This window comes from Arachis stenosperma, chromosome 10, assembly GCF_014773155.1.
Source record: "Arachis stenosperma cultivar V10309 chromosome 10, arast.V10309.gnm1.PFL2, whole genome shotgun sequence".
Taxonomy (NCBI): domain Eukaryota; kingdom Viridiplantae; phylum Streptophyta; class Magnoliopsida; order Fabales; family Fabaceae; genus Arachis; species Arachis stenosperma.
This window is the reverse complement of record NC_080386.1, coordinates 103,899,090-103,917,155: the sequence shown is the minus strand read 5'-3', so window position 1 is coordinate 103,917,155 and position 18,066 is coordinate 103,899,090. Positions and strand designations below refer to the sequence as shown.

General features: G+C 32.8%; 1 protein-coding gene across 1 annotated transcript; it reads left to right on the top strand.

The window, feature by feature from the left end:
- The first annotated feature begins 2,399 nt into the window (after window positions 1-2,399).
- Window positions 2,400-3,380, top strand: LOC130956125 (RING-H2 finger protein ATL78-like). The gene has a single exon (XM_057883159.1). It carries the CDS (start codon window positions 2,442-2,444, stop codon window positions 3,141-3,143), a length of 702 nt encoding a protein of 233 aa, XP_057739142.1. The 5' UTR covers window positions 2,400-2,441; the 3' UTR covers window positions 3,144-3,380.
- The last annotated feature ends 14,686 nt before the right edge of the window (window positions 3,381-18,066 follow it).

The window sequence follows — 18,066 nt, the reverse complement described above, 5'->3', positions numbered from 1 at the left end:
TTACAGTTATGGTCTAAAAATAAAATATAGTTACTCTTAAACAATCTTCTTTTGGCCATAGTCCAAAGCAAACTCTAACTGAAAAAGGGCAAATAAAAGCTCCCTCCACTATTCTCCGCGTAACTTCACTCGTACATTTGGATAATAATAATAATAATAATTTTAATTTCTTAAGTGAAACACAAGTACTTTCAGCCATCAATGCCACGTTTTTAAACCACAAAAACTACAGGTGAAGACAAACTGAATCGAATCGGCATAAGATTTGGTTTTATCCTAGTAACATTGAGTTGAGTCAACTTGTTCAATTTTATTATTATTATTATTATTGTTATTATTATTATTATTATTATTATTATTATTAAAGAATAAAGACTGATGCTCCTTTATTCAAGGTTACAATTCGGAAATCCAAGAGATTCTGATGTAACATGTTGCACATGGTGTGAAGATTGCATAACTATTTATTGTGCTGGAAAAGGATATTTGGGACCATCATTTTTTATCCGATAAGGCACTAACACAATATTATTATACAGTATTATATATCATGCACACTATACAGGAGATACTAGTAAGAAGAATAATCATGATTGTTCTGTGTATGATTCTGAATTACAAGAATGTAGACAGAGAATAATCAATCACTAATAAGTGACAACTTGGTATTCTAAATATTGCTAAAGTAGCATTACCCCAAGTTGACATTACAACAGTGTGGAAAAATATCATAACTGAACAAAGAAATTCATTTTTTCGTTTGTTTTTTTTTTTTTGTTACATACAATATACAAACAAGAAATAGTTCATATATGTCATGATAATTGCATGCCGATATATGTATATATATATATATATATATATATATATCCTTATTATTTTGATATCTTAAAAATTGATTTTTATTATAATCCGTTAAGTTTTATGCAGTTTTGTTATGACTTGTTATAATTATTTTGTAGACAATTTAGGTAAGGAGAATGCTAGGTAGATAATGACTATCTTGAATAACATGAATAACCACCAATCAAATAAAAATACACTACATTCTAATCTAATGCTACTAATTTAAATTTACTCTTTTAACCCAATTAATTCATATTGTTCACACATTGTTCAAAAATGTTAGTTACCTGTACTTTTTCTTTAGATAAATAAATGTAAAAGTTGTAATTAACTTAAATTAGTCAAATAGTCTGTATAAGTGTTTATACCTTGTACGTATAGCAATTTATACAGTAATTTATTAGACAGATGACCTTTAAATAAACTTGGACAATTTAGTCCCTTAGCTGTGATATCCATAAACACAAATCTTGCAATGGTAATTAAGGAACTACTCATGATTGGGCTAAGAATGATGTTCATGCTGCTTACCTTGTCTCTGTCGTTGAGGTTCAGAAGGGGAAGGTGGAAAAGAAAAGGAAATCATTTACCAGAATTGAACAACTTCTATGGGCAAGTACGGATCATTAGGCTACTTTGGTCATCTTTTTCTATTGGGACCCAAAAAGATACGACACGTAAAAGATGAACCTGAAAATCAAAAGCAAAATTTTCCAACTTTCTAGTCATCGATGATCGATCTCTTTTAGGAAGCTTCGCAATTCCCTTCAATTCATTTCTGATATCATATGATATATGAAACCCAAATGCCACGCGGCACATCCTCCTGCGTGCAAAGTGGGATTGCATGGACCCATCTTGATCCGAAGGACCATTACAAAAAGGTTTAATCAGTGGAACATCCATTGCATGCATATGCTTAATTACAAATATATCTCAAAACAGCAATGACAAACATTATTAAAAACCATTGTTAACCCAATTATTAATGATAACCACATATGATTGGTTGGAACAACATTTATTTATTAGTGATTTTGGATTAGAGAGATTAATATTAAAAAAATGTTTTGACTTTTGTGCAATTAATTATGTGCAACTTCTCTAATACTCAAATATATTTAGTTATAGGAAGTTTATATATTATTATATGTGCTTTTTTTTAAATTAAAAACACCAAATTATATTAATATAGACGTATGTAAAAAATCAATTACTAAATTAATTATTTGTATAAAATATATATTTAATTATTTATAGATAAATATATGGTGATTGATTTTGTGTGTGCATGTAACATTTTTTATATTGATAGGAATAGACAAAAAAAAATCTAAATTATTTGAGACAGAGAATAATAAATAATATTATGATTCTTTTTTAAAAGAGTCTCAAAAATGAATCTTAAGTTGAAAGTAAAATTCATTAAAAAAATATAAAATTATTTAATAAATTAATTAATACTCTAATAAAAAGCAGCCACCAAATCCAAGGATGTGAACTTTCCTTCTATATAATACCATAGGCAACCATCCACAAGAAGCTCTAACTAACACACATTACAATACAATTACATACCCTCCAACAATAATATAATGTATGCTTCAACTTCATTCACTTCACCTCTGATCCATGAACTTCTTTTAGAATTCCACTCAAGAAGGTTACTCTTACACACTACCCCATCATTCAACCAATCACCAAGCTCATCACCCAACCCACCAAATAGCCCCCAAAACTCATCACCACAATCATCATACCTTGGAGATGGAACCTTTGATGCAAATGTTGTCATGGTACTCTCAGTACTTTTATGTGCTCTAATATGCTCACTTGGATTAAACTCCATCATAAGGTGTGCATTAAAGTGTTCCAGCTTAGTTGTGAGTACCAATAATAGTGATAGTAATAATAACCACCACACTCCATCATCAAGAGTGGTCAACACCGGAATCAAGAAGAAAGCACTCAAGACTTTTACAACACTAAGTTACTCAAATGAATTCAACCTTCCTAGTTTGGACTCAGAGTGTGTGATATGCTTGTCGGATTTCGCCATCGGCGACCGGTTGCGGATTTTGCCTAAGTGCAACCATGGTTTCCACATAAAGTGCATTGATAAATGGTTGAGTTCGCATTCTTCTTGCCCCAAATGCAGACACTGCCTTATGGAGACTTGCCACAAGATTATTGGGGCTACTACCTCATCAACATCATCACAATTGCCAGAAACTATTCTTACCATAGCACCATTGGACCCAGAACGTTTGGTGCGTAACTATAGGGAATCCAATTAATTATTCAACCATATTCATCAATGCACTGCTGGTTAAGTTGTAGTAGTTATTAATTAATTAATTAGGACTATATATAGGGTTTATTAGCATGTAGTGATGGTTATGGTTAATTATTATTGGTGAAATGTGCATAGAGTTTGAAACTCTTTTGTTGTTGTTTTAGCTTTAGCTCTCTTCCAAGTGTATAAAGCAAGTTTAAATTGAAATTGCATTATTGAATTGTAAATTACTTATTGAATTAACAAGGTATTATTAGAAATTTCTGTTGCTTCGTAAATGAATTTAATTCCAATGGACGCCTAGTCAGGCAGCTAGATAGTTTAAGCAAACTAAGGAATTGAACAAGCAATCTCTATAAAAATTAGAGTTTTTTTTTTTTTTAAATAAAGTCAAATTCAAATCCCAACTTTAAGTGAAACTTATCTATCTAGCTAATAACCTAATGCAGTCAATTAAATTATATATATTTATTTGAACAATTAGACCCCATATTATTAAATATCGTAGAGGTGTGTTTATCTTTAAAGGTTTAAGTTTACGAAAAATATTAGATGAACAAATTATTTATGTAATTAAGTTTTTTTTTTCTTCTTCTTATGTGTCTTTTTTTTAATTAGTTTTTGTTGTGTTAATAAACTGTTGGTTTAATTTAATTAAATTTGGTTATCCAAATAACTTAATTATGTGTTATGTAGTAACATTTGTAAGTTTTTTTTTTTTTTTTTTGATGTTTTATCCTTTACTTGAGATGAGTGCCTAAAGGAGGAATAATGATTTTTTATCTTCAATGTCGACAACAATAAAAAAACAATAACCGATAAATTCATTGTCTCATTAGCGGGTCGATTACATAAATTAAATGATGTTATTAAGCTCTATTACATATTATGTCTATAAAAAGATTGTTTACATGTAGATCTTGTTTGACCATTTTATGGATAGTTTTCTTAGGTCTTTTTCTGTCTTTCATCCTTTATCCATCTTTTATCTCATTCACCCTCTGACAGGGTGTTCTATCGATCTTCTTCTCATATGTCAAAACCACCTGAGACGCGATTCTACTATCTTTTTCACAATAGGTGTTACTCCAACACTCTCTCTTATATCTCCGTTCCTTATTCTATCTAATCGTATATGACCACTCATCTATGTCAATATCTTCATCTCTGCCACACTTAACTTATGTTCGTACTCTCCTTTGGCACCCAACATTCTGTACCATAAAACATAACCGATCTGATAGCAGTGCGATAAAATTTACCTTTAAGTTTTAAAGGCACTTTTTGTCACATATAAAACCAGACGCATTTCGTCATTTTGACCAACCTGCTTGGATTCTATAAGTTACATCATGTTCAATCTCTTCATTATTCTGTATGATGCACCAAAAATATTTAAAATTTTTAACTTTTCGTAGGATATTTTTTCCAATCTTTACCTTTATATTAGGATTTTTTTTGACAGTCAAACTTACATTCTATATATTCTGTCTTATTATAACTTATGCGTAAATCATATACTTCTAGAACTTCTCTCCATATATTCTGTCGACATACTTTTATTTAATTTTGGGACTGATGTATGTGTGACTTTTTCTAATTTTTTTTTAGCATCAGAGAAATAACAAGGAAGTTATGCATGACCACAAAATCATAGGATAAAGCAAAAATTATTACAAGATGCAACTGAAATACAATAAAATATGTGAGAAGGAAAATATTATGGGGTAGCAATTGCTTCTCTTATGTATAGTGCAGTGTGAACAATCTTCCTATTTCACCTTTGATAATTGCTAAGACACAAAGCAAAATGAAAAAGAAAGAAAGAGAAAAAAATTACAAAGTGGCATACTTTATCCAGTCAATGGAGCATAACATAATGAATGGAATCTGAGGGTGAAAGCACTTAATCACTTTCAAATCAAATAATAAGTGTGCCAAAAAGGGAAATGTTGTAAACATTGTAACTCATGACAAAGAGTGTTTGATTGCCAACACTGACTAACAACACTAACTGGGGCGGCAGAAACTTGATTTGCCCAGAGTCTTAAACGCATTAAACATGCCCTGTTTGTACCATAATTATATGGACACTGTCCATGTGGGGACACACTCACTCATACACACCATTATTGCCAATTTCTGAGGATATTATTGCATGATCATCAATTTCAATTTCACCCCAAATATCAATCAAATAAATAAATAAATAAATAATTGCAATGCCAAGTTGCCAACTCACAGGAAACAAGCAATAAGCTAAGGAGATATATACAAACATGTTAAATAAAAATCGTTTTGTTGGATACAAAAATGTCCATCAACCGTCGACTATCACGGACATTTTTCGATATAAATGTATATACTTTATATACGGCTAATTTTTTAGTGCCTTGAGACTTCTTACTGAATTTGCCGGAATATGACCCTCTATGGTGTGTGTGAGACCAATGTTTTTATGTTTGATTTTCGTAGTTGAGTTATAGGCACCATAGCAAAGACTTTTTATATAATATAAAAGTATAAAATTAACCATATTTTAGTAATTAAGAATTGTGTATAAACAATTTTTAACTTGAAAATGCCATATTTAATTTCCTTATATAAATATAGATAAATAATAATCCGCCAATAATTCACTGCTAATTGAATAGTGTTCTCTCTGTTTCATCTTCTACTTACTGCTTGCATTGTGGGTGTGGATAAAGGTTAATTCAGTAGATGCCTAAATAAATGAAAAAGCCGAAAAGGGTAGTGATGATGTCATGGCGGCAGGTACTAACATATGGTTTTCATGGTGAATGGATGTACAGTGGTAATAACTAATAAGTGGAATAACAACCTCAGAGAACATTCCGTTTTGCTCTTTTTTCAACTGTTTCACAAGTAAAGTTCATAAAAATAACATAGAATATAGAGGCAAAAGTTAAAACATGATGATGTGGCATGCCTATAAGTAAAAAAGCGGCCAGAGAGCACCCCATGCACATGTTTTTAATTAACATGGATAGAGATTCATGCACTTGACAAGTCATGTTTGATATGCAATAGCTAGGTAGGAGTACCCTATATATAAAGCAAAATGGAATATTCAATAAAGCAATATAAAGAATAAGAAAATGGTGAGGAACGTGCAATAGGGGTGGAGATCCACGCCACAATTTGGAGCAAAAATACCCGTCAACTAATCGTATTTAATCATGCTGTTACATTCTCAATTGCCTTCAACTTATCTTATTGCAAAATTTCAAAGTAGACAAGTTTAAAGTTGATGAACTTGAATACATGCACTCTTCTGAATTAGCGCAACAAATATTTTTTAGGAGAAATTGGACGATCACAATTTTGGATCAGCCCCGTTTTTTGTGGTAACAAGAGCATCTGTGTTGTAAAATATCGGCTTTGTTGATGAATTCAAAGCCCATATATGTTGGTTGGTTTATCTCTTTTTGTTGCACATTTCTTGGGCAGGCTGTTTATACCTAATACATATCATGGATTTGGGTCTCTCGTTATTACGGCTGTGCCAAAAATATTAAAATTTTGGGTTTTAAACCCAATCTAAATAAATCAAATACTCACTCTATCTTCTCGCCAGGAGTGTTTTCTCAGAACAGTAGGTTCTTCTCCAGAAGGGAGTGATAAACACTGACATTTTCACCATTAAATATCAACAACAGCAATCTTCAAAATTTTATCACAACACATACGTATATCGAACATTGCACGCCAGAAGCAAGAAACCTGCAAACAAGAGGAAACATCAGGAAATGGCAAAATTAGGCATGGAATCTATAGAAGGGAAAGTTATCAACCTCAACAAACCAGGAGTGCAAGGATTTAGAGCTGATTGTGTCAACATTGTGGGAAAAGTTATTTCGGACAAGAAAATCAGCTTCAGAGCTTGCAAGAATGCACTGATGGGAATGTGGGGCAACCCTCAAGGAGTAGCAGTTACTGAGATAGGGTTAAAGAAGATGCTGTTCAGCTTCAAAGATAGGAGGAAAGGGTTACAGATACTCCAAAACAGTCCATGGAATGTGAGAGGTAACTTGATTAACTTTAGATTGTGGACTGGAGGTGAATCAGTTTTTGAAGTTGATCATGATATAATGGAGTTTTGGATACAAGTTCATGGCTTGCCACTGGATTACATCCATAAAGAAGCAGCTATTCAAATTGGGAACATGCTGGGAGTTTTTGCTGAAGCAGAAGATCCAAAGGTAGAAGGAGTTCTGCGGAGATATTTTTTGAGGATCAGAGTGGGGATCAATATAACAAAGCAACTCCCAACGGGATTTTGGTTAGCTAGAGAATCGTTACCACATCTGTGGGTTCATTTCAGATACGAGAGACTGCCAGACTGTTATTGTTTTAACTGTGGTATCATTGGGCATGAAAAGAAAAGTTGCACAAATCCAACAGCAATGGCTTCTTGGGATCCGACAAAACCGCGTTATTCAGCAGGACTGGGAGTTCATCAGGGCCGATCTAATGCATCCATGGCTGTTGGTAGCTCAAAGCAAGAAGGATGGAATGAGAAAGAGGTTGAGGAGGAAGCGCGTGGATGGCAGAGTAGGGGAAAAGAGAGTGAGGGGAAACTAGACACTGAGGAGAGTATGATCAGAGCTGAACAGGATTTGCAGCAGGAATTCAGGAAAGTAGATTTCTTGGAAAACCAATCTGGGAGAGCGCTTGGGGTGGAGCAGGTACAAGTACTACAAAATATCCCAGATTTTCAGGGAAGGAATGATAACACAAGAATATTAGGGACAACCTATCTAATTAATGCTGCAGAGAGGAAGATGAGAGAGATTGTAGACAAGGGCCAAGTGGAGAGGCAGGCCCAAGTTGAAGAGATTAGAGAAAAGTGTCAGGAGAATAGAATATTTGGGCTGAATTTGGTGGAGAAGCCCATTAAAGAAACAAATGATGTTCAAAAAGAAAAAGAGTGTGAAATAAGCCCTCTTAAACCAACAGATAACAATATCAGAAGAGTTGGGCTGACAGTACAAGCATCTTCAGAGGAGGTGAACAGCTATACGGTGCAGGAAAATGAGAAAGGCAGAATGGAGAACAGAAAGGAGGTCACCATAAGAGAAGAGTTGAGAAGGTTCTCAGCAGCATATAGGGAAAACACATTAGGAAGGAGTTTATTATTCAAAGGGAAGGAAAAACAGGGCTACGCTGGAGACTATCAGAATCGAGGAGGAGGAAAATGGGAATACAGAGAGGAAAACAAAAACCCAGCTTTTGGTAAAAAGGGAAAAGAGGTGGAAAATCAAATTATGAGGAGGGGGTGGAGTACTTTGTGGAGTTAGCTGCTGATGAGGATGAAGAGAATGAAGTTATAAAAGAGGGTTTTGGAGAAACAACAGGATGGGAACTCCAACTTGCACACAAAATAGAAACTGAGTTGAGTCTGAAAAGGAAGAGGGAAGATAAAGGAATTCTTATGATATCTAATGCTGAGTGGAATGAAGACAGGCTGAAAGAGGAAGCTCAGGACTTGAAGAGATCAAGAACGGCAGATGGCAAAGACTCTGTGGAGGCAAATGCTTTAAGCTTAATTGCAATGGAAGGGAATCAGAAAGTGAATGAAGAGGACCAGGAAAAGCAGACCAACAAGGTGGGAAGTAATGGAGCAAGGAAAGAGAAGGAATATAACTTGGTTATGATGACAGCAGAATGGGAACCAGGTAACTGTATCATGGCTGAGGAGGCGGGCCTATACATGCCCCAACCTCAGCCATGATCATACTTAGCTGGAATTGTCGTGGAGTGGCGGCATCCTCGACAATTTCTGAACTTTTAAATTTATGTAAACAGAAAAAGCCGTCTATTGTTTTTTTGATGGAAACTAGAGCTAAGGATATTAAGATAAAAAGGATTAGTAGAAGGTTACATTTTGATAAGTACTTTTGTGTAGAACCTCGGGGCTTGTCCGGTGGTCTGTGTATTTTGTGGAAAGATAATGTGAATATTAATGTTTACTCTTGGTGTGATAATTATATTAAAACTAAAATTAGAGATAGCAAAGGCAATGTTTGGACTTGTAACTTTTTGTATGGTAATCCTATCTTTAGGAATAGAAAGAGGCTGTGGAAAATGCTAACTGAGAGTAATATTAATCCAGAGGAACCACAAGCCTATTTAGGTGATTTCAATGATATTCTTTCACAAGAAGAAAAGATTGGGCTGCACCCTAAACCAAAAGAACAGGTGGAAGAGTTTAAAAATTTTGTTAACACTAACCGTTTAATGGACCTTGATCTAAAGGGAAATAAATTCACTTGGTTTAGTAATCCTAGAGGTGGCTTTATAACTAGGGAAAGATTGGATAGAGCGCTGGTCAATTGGAGATGGAGGGAAATGTTTTAACATGCCACTTTAGAATCCCTCCCAGCTATTAGCTCTGACCACTGTCCTTTAGTTCTTAATCTTAATCCGGTTAAAAAAGTAAATAAATATTTTAGATATGAAGCGTTTTGGGATGACCACGAGGAATGTAAAGAAGTTATTCAAAAAGGATGGAATAGGAGAAGTGCACAAATATACAACTGGAATAGTTTTACTCAAAAAATCAAGCATTGTAAAGAGGATTTAAAAAGATGGAGTAGAAAGACCTTTGCTAGAGCAGATTTGGAAATAACCAAGTTAAAGGAGAGGCTAAAAGAGTTACAAAACTCCGAGTTCACAGAAGATCAGCAACATAGCATAGCACAGATTAGGGATAAGATTAGTAAGCTATGGATGCAAGAAGAGAAATATTGGGGCGCAAGATCTAGACTTAAATGGCTTAAGTGGGGCGACAAAAACACATCTTTCTTTCACGCCACAACTATTCATAGAAGAGATAAGAATAGAATTGATAGAATTAAGAATGAAAAAGGGTAATGGATTCAAGGAGATACTGAGATTTTGAGTTTAGCAGAGGATTATTTTTTAAGATTATTCAAAGCCTCTGATAAGGTGAATATGAGAGAATGCATCAAGAAAATTCCTAAAAGAGTAACAGATGAGATGAATAAATGCCTTATGGAAGATATAAGCGATGAGGAAATTAAGAAAGCTGTTTTCAGTACGGGTGGTATGAAAGCACCAGGTCCGGATGGCCTCAATGGAAGGTTTTATCAAAAGCATTGGGATATTATTAAGAGGGATGTTTGTGAAGTAGTGAGGAATTTTTTTGTTGATGGAGTCATGCCGGATGATATTAGTGAGACCACTCTTGTTTTAATTCCTAAAATTAAGAATCCTGAAAACCTAAATCACCTCAGACCTATTAGCTGTTGTAACTTTATTTATAAAATTATCTCCAGGATTTTAGTATTAAGATTGAGAGGTTTTTTAGGGAATATTGTATCTCCGATACAAAGTGCTTTTGTAGGGGGAAGACTTATTCAGGATAACATTATTATAGTACAAGAGGCTTTTAATAAAATAGATAGGAAAGGAAAAAATGCTGTCGATATGCTAGCCATTAAACTAGATATGAATAAGGCTTATGATAGACTTGAATGGTGCTTTTTGGAAGAGGTGCTCAAAGCTTTTGGTTTTGATGTGAAATGGATTAAGTTGGTAATGAGTTGTGTGAGGAGTGCAAACTATAGGATTAAAATTAATGGAAATTTATCAAAAAGGATAGTCCCACAAAGAGGTTTAAGACAGGGAGATCCTTTATCTCCCTATCTGTTTATTATTGCTGCAGAAGTGTTTACTATTTTGATGAATGAGGCCCAGAACAAGAATATTATCTCAGGAATAAAATTAGCTTCTAATGCTCCTTCATTAACGCATTTATTTTTTGCAGATGACTGTATTATTTTTGCAGAGGCTAATGAAGAGGAGGTATACCAGATCATTCAAATCCTTAATCATTATACGGAAGCCTCGGGCCAGAAGATTAACCTTCAGAAGTCGGGTATATCTTTTGGTAATGCTATCCCAATCCAGACAAGAGTAAATATAGAAGAAATTCTGGGAATTTCAGCTTGGGAAAATCCAGGAAAATACCTTGGCTTACCAGCAAAATGGAGAAGATCTAAAAATCGAGCGTTAGCATGGATAGAGGAGAGAATAGATAATAAAATTGAGGGTTGGAAAGAAAACCTTCTGAATCAGGCAGGAAAAGAGGTGCTAATTAAGGCAGTAATACAGGCAATACCGTCATATGCTATGAGCGTAGTAAAGTTTCCAAAGAATTTCTGTAATCGACTGAGTGCTAAAATTGCTAGGTTTTGGTGGTCAAGTCAAGGAAAAGGAAGGGGTATACACTGGAAAAGTTGGGAAAAAATAACGGCAGGAAAGCTTGATGGAGGATTAGGCTTTAAGGACTTGGAGGTACATAATTTAGCTTATTTGGCTAAGCAAGCTTGGAGAATTATCAATAATCCGGATGCAACTTGGGTAAAAATTCTCAAAGCTCTTTATTTTCCGAATGGCAATTTTTGGGAAGCTAAGAGGAGCAAGGAGGCTTCGTGGATTTGGAATAGTATTTTGGAAGGGAGAGACTTTTTGAGAAGGAAAGGTTGCTGGAGCATTGGAGATGGATCAGAGGTGAATGTATGGGCTGAGAATTGGATAGAAGGTTGTGGGAGATTAGAACTCCCAGTTGGAGAAAGAAACATAAAGGTGAAGGAACTCCTGACAGATGGAGAGGGTTGGAATGTGAAAAAAATTCAGAACATCTTTCCGAATCAGGTTGGCGAGAGAATCATGAAGACACCAATAAGCCTAATAAATAAGCATGATAGTCTGATCTGGCCATATAAGGCAAATGGAGAATATACGGTGAAAACGGGGTATCATCTAGCAAGGGCAGAGAAGATAACTCAAGCTCGAAACCAGGCATCATCAAGTACGGATCTGAAGGAGTTATGAAAGACAATTTGGGGAATGCATATTCCCCAAAAATTGAAAATGTTCCTTTGGAAGGCTTGTCATAATATTTTGGCTGTGAATTATAATCTATTTATAAGGAAAATTGTAAAAAATCCTACCTGTAGCATTTGTCAAGAGGCAGAGGAGACAGTGGAACATGCATTATTACTATGCCCATGGACTAGAGCAGTGTGGTTTGGATCCCAGATTCAATGTTTACCTACCCCTAATAATGTCACATCTTTCGCGAAGTGGTTACTAGCAATAGTCAATAGATTGAAGGCTGAAGATGGGTATGGAATACAGAGTAGGATCAACAGTTTGGCATTCATAAGTTGGTCTATTTGGAAAGCTAGGAATTCCTTTATATTTCAGCATAAAAAGCTCAGCCCAAAAACAACAATCATTATGGCGACCAGCAAAGAAGCAGAATTCAGACAATCAACAGAGCAGGAAGAAAAAGTAAAAGAAGTAGTAAATAACAGACACAGGAAACAAATTACCTGGAGACCACCGCCAGATGGTTGGACGAAGATTAGCATTGATGCATCCTTTGATAAAGAAACTGGTCAAGCAGCATCGGCAGCAGTGATAAGAAACTGTGATGGTAAGGTTCTGTCTGGATCTACAACGAACTTCAAAACAATATCTCCAGTAGCTGCTGAAGCTCATGCCATGAGGGACGCCCTGATTCTTTCTAAAAATCTGCAATTAGGAAAATGTTTAATTGAGACAGATAGTTTAGTACTAGTCCAAACAATTAAATCAAGAAGCAAACTTTGGGAGATTGATGCAGTGTTAAATGACATATTCGAACTGATGAACAATCAGCCAGAAGTTGGTCTAACCTGGACCCCAAGGGAGGGTAATGAGCTGGCACATAAAGTGGCAGAAATGGCTTCTTCAAGAGCTTTAGGGCGACAATGGTGTGTAAGGCCTCCAAAGGAGTTAGCTAGAATCATCAAAAGAGATGAAAGGGAAGCTGCAAGTATCAAAAGGAAGATCTCACAGGCCCAACGCAATACCCAAATGGAATTCACAGCTCCGGAGGAGATCAGAGATTGATAAATGAATAGCAAGAAGACCGCCGGTGATGCATGGCTGCAGCTTTGAGTGCTTTTCCTCTTTCCTCTGTGGCTGACCTTCGTGCGGAGGAAACGCTGTCAGAGAGACCTATTCGGACTTGACCCAATTGCACCCTTGCTTGATCCAAAATTATTAATTAATGGAAGAAGGAGCTTCGAATTTGTTCGTTGCAACAAGGAATGATAACAATAATAAATGGAGCATCTTCCTGCAAATTGCAATGCCGTTGAAGGGAAGAGGTATTAGTTAGGATCTTGGGTCGGGTGGGTCGGGGTTTGGGTAGGGTTTTTTGGGCTTAGCCCAAGACCCAAAAAAAAAAAAAAAACCCAATCTAAATTAGACTATTTTTAATAAAAATAATTCAAACCAAGTTATATCTATTTTATAGTAATTTTTAAATTTAAACCATTTAAATAATTTTAAATCATCCAGATCCAAAAAGCCCCTAATTGGAGGCCACTTCACACAAAGCCTCTTGGTCTTCTACTCTGCTCCTTTCTCTTTCTTCTCATATCTACTAGAGATATTACTCGCTTAGTTGTTTGTGAATCGTAAACTTACGGAAATGCTGCACTTTAGTATATCATCTCTTTCAAGGTATATATATATATTATTTTGATTATATATTTCAATTCACACAACAACAATATAATAACCATGTAGTTCTATATGATGATAATCCACAACTAAGAATAATAAACTAGCTAGATAAAAATATTGAGAAGTGATTGTATTCGAACCTCACATTCTCAGTTTTAGTAAAAAGCAATTTTGTTCCTCCTATTGGGTTTGGTTCATAATCCTTGGTTTAGTGATTGCTACTGCTAAGAAAATATGTATATCAGTAGTATTTGAGTTTTGGTCCCTTTAAACTTAGTTGTTTGTATTAAATATTTAAGTTGTGGTTTAATTTTATAAATAAGATGGCGTTATTAATATTGTCTCTTTATTATATGCAGAATAAAATGATTGATAATAATAGTATTGAAGTAGTAGGGATGTCCACTAATATTTAACTATTTTTTTTGTCAAATATTCGTAAAAATCGATCAGTTATTTCGGATAATTTTAAAGTAGAGAATGTTATTGAAAAAAAATTAAATATAAATATTGTGATAACTTAATATAATATGAGAATGGAATCAGTTCAATGAGTAGTCATATAAGAAAATGCAAGCAAAATTTTAACTCGGATTCAAACAAAAGAAAAAAAAACGGCCACACTGGTACAGATGATGTGGTGTTCCAAATTCTTCTAGTGCTTTTAAATTTGACCAAAAGGAGACATCTTTTAATATTTTGGTAATGATTAAATATTATATGAATAAGGTTTAATTATTCTATTGATCTCTATATTTTTGTAAAATTTTTAATTAGGTCATTATAATTTTTTTTTAATTGGGTTTCTGCACCAATTTTTTTTTCAAGTAAGTCCTTCTTAACAGTAATTGGCTTAATTAAAAATTTCACAAAATTAAAAGGACCAATAGAATAATTAAACCTATAAATAATTATTGTCATTAGATTTATAAAAATTAAATTCTAGTTGTAATTGTTGGAAATAAGGAGTATGACCACAATCCAATCAATCATGTGTCAAATAATTTGTTATTGTTATTATATTAAAATGTTAATAAAATAAGGTCCTTGATTAAATTTAGAGATTTATCATTGTGATAGTGATCATAATATGGAGAGATCATTCTTTTATAATTTAATCTAAATTGTTCTTGGTCATAGAATTATTAAAAAGCACATTAATAATCCAGAAAGATCAATATATATATATATATATATATATATATATATATATATATATATATATATATATATATATATATATAATGGTCTTCATTGAATGAAGATTAATAGATCTCACTTATTAAATTATATATATAGATGGTGCATATAGAGATATGACCATTGAATAGACTCACTTTGAGAATTTCTAATAGTTATAGTTACCGCATATTTTTCAATAGGATATTTATTATAGAGTTACCGCATATTCTCAAGATGAACATAGTAATAGAGTTTCCTTTGACCTGCGACTGTCATAGTAATTAATAATGTATTTATTATACTTTGATTCCGGACACATAATACCCTAGTGTGCTAGTTGAATGGATATTGAGTATAATTTAAATACTTGTAGAATTAATGATTAGTCAATAAGAAATTCGTCAACTCTCGCTAAAGAGTTTGAGCTATGTAATTATAATGATTGAGATGAATAAAATCTTGGCCAAGGGGATTGAATGAATGAAGAAATGAGTTTCTTAAGTTATTCACAGTTCATTATAATAATGGTAACAAGTTAGAGTTTGACAATTAAACCATACTCTAAAGGTTAACCAAGAGCTGGAAAGATGAAAGAAATTATACTTTGTTCTTCTAAGGTTCTTAGTAAAAATATATTACTTCATACTATCGGGTCGTTGAAGAGAGTTGCTAGACGCCAACCTTGATTAGTAAATTTAGTCTGACTAATTTACTACCCGTTTAGTATTGAACCTATGGGGTCACACACTAACGAGTGTTCTAATATTTGTTATAGAATTATTTAATTATTATTTTGATTTGATCAAATAAATAATTATATTAATTCAAATGGAATATTATTATATTCTTTGCTAGCACCAAGAATATAATAATTATATGATAATTGAGAATATTAAATGAGGTTTGAGAATAATTAGTTATTCTATAAATTTGGATGAGATCCTAACTGATTTTTTTTTTCAAATTGAGTTATGATATGATTAATAAATTTGAAGGATTCAGATTTAGAATTTCAAGATATGATTTAAATTTGAATAGAGAATCAAATTTAAAATCAATAACAAATCTCGTACTATATATATATATGTATGCTAAGAGTAGAGAAAAGCGTGAGAGTAAAACACAAGAATTTTATTCCTTTACCTCTACACACATAAAAGTATGTGAGCCTGATTCTTGGAGAAGAATTTTATGGCATGCAAAGAGTTGCAAGAAGTTTCTCAATTTAAATCAGATGTCCATTGGTCAAGGAGTTGACAGCAAAGGTTGGTCTCGGTGTGGATACGCATAGAGTCTTCGTACAATCGAAGAATAAAGTTTTTACTAAAGCGTCTAAAGGTATTTAGATCTGATCTATATTATATATTGTTTATTGGAATAAAGTTAAGCATAAAATAGATCTTTAGGATTATCTTATTTTTCTTCCGCTGCGTGTTATGAACATATGGTAATCCTTTAGTGGTATCAGAACTTTGGCTTTTTTGTGTTTAAATTTTTTATTCCTATTTTCTTAAAGTTCGTGAATTAATAGGATTAATTCAAATTGTTTTTTTAAGCGTGTGATGTATTTATTTCCATTGAGATGATTTTTTAATAAATTAATAGTTAATTTATTTTAATTATTTAATTGTGATTAAATTATCATTTTTTAATATAAAAATTATATTTATAATCAAATATTTTGTTTGATTTTATTTATTTATTAAATTTTATTGTGATTTTGATCACAATAAAAGGAATAAGATGCAAAATACCTTTTGTTTGTTTCTTATATATATAAGTGTATATATAAAGGTCAAATTTTACTTGATAATTTTTTAAGACTAAACGTTAGTACATGAAAAATCAAATTTTGATTTGATTGATGTGTTTTGAACACTATAATTTTAGAAATTAGTTTTTCTAATGTTTTTTATTATAAGGAGCAGCCTAACAACCAGGAGCTTTATTTTTAAGATAATAATCAATATATACATTTGATGTATTAGAGATTTAATTTTATATTTTGTCTAGACAACCTGGGAGTATAAAATTTTATTTATGAGTACTGATAAAAAAAATCTCTAACAATGGAGATGAATCCTAAAAGTTAGGACTTTACCAAAAATAAATTTATCTCTTGTTTACAAGGAGCAACCTGACAACCAGAAAATTTGTACTCAAAGATAGAATTTATTTATGCATATGATGATATATAAAGAGAATTAATTTTATACTTGAACCTAGACAACCTAGGGGTATAAAATATAATTCAGCTAAATAATTGTCTGATAACCAGATAATTATTTGGGATTATAATTGTAATGAGATACAATTTAATCATGTTTATTTGGAATAGAGATGAGTAATAACTTGACAACCAAGATACTCTTTCATGATTCTAAATAATTTTGTCAGAAATATAGATTTCTTGATTTACTTTCATATTTTAAATTTTTAAATATGTCCATTTTTGTGTGGCATACTTGAAAGTAATATATTGACATTTGAGAATTGTTCTCATGTATAAAAAGGTTATCATGGAGATGATAATTCTATTAAAATAATATCCTCCAATAAAATTGTTTTTGAAATGGTCAAAACTTTTGAAATATTTGTAATATTATTTTACATGAGTTGTTTGGATAGCTATAAGTTCTAATTTCAAAGGCATCTCCCCACTATTTATTGCTGAACATTTTGAGAAGATGTGGTGCCCAAAGTAAGGTAGTATGATTATCAAAAATTTTGTTTAAACTATTGGGAGTATTGGGCAATATACACTACGAGAAAAATACCCATTCACCCACACTTTTTTTAGACTACATTTGAAAAGCGTAGCCTATTCCTCCTTTTTGTAGGAGAATAGGAAACACATTTGTGGCATCACTTGAAAAGTGTCTCCTTAGATATTATAAATATCACTTATAAAACGTAGCCTTATCTTAAGAACTATGGGTTCACTTTTTACACCAAAGAGTGCGCTTTTGAAGGGTAACTCATTTGTCAGGTTTTAGGTGCGCTTTAAAAAGGTTGCCTAATGTATCTTAGGTCAAATGTCCAACACTTAGTAATTTTTTTCACTTTACAACAAATAATAATATACAAATTAAACCCCATAACAAAATAATATACAAATTAAACACATACAGCCAAATCAGATGAAACGAACGCGTAACCCTCACCCTTGTTAG

What these genes read in the sequence shown, in the direction of transcription:
- LOC130956125 (XM_057883159.1), top strand. Translation starts at nt 2,442, where the DNA reads ATGTATGCTTCAACTTCATTCACTTCACCTCTGATCCATGAACTTCTT.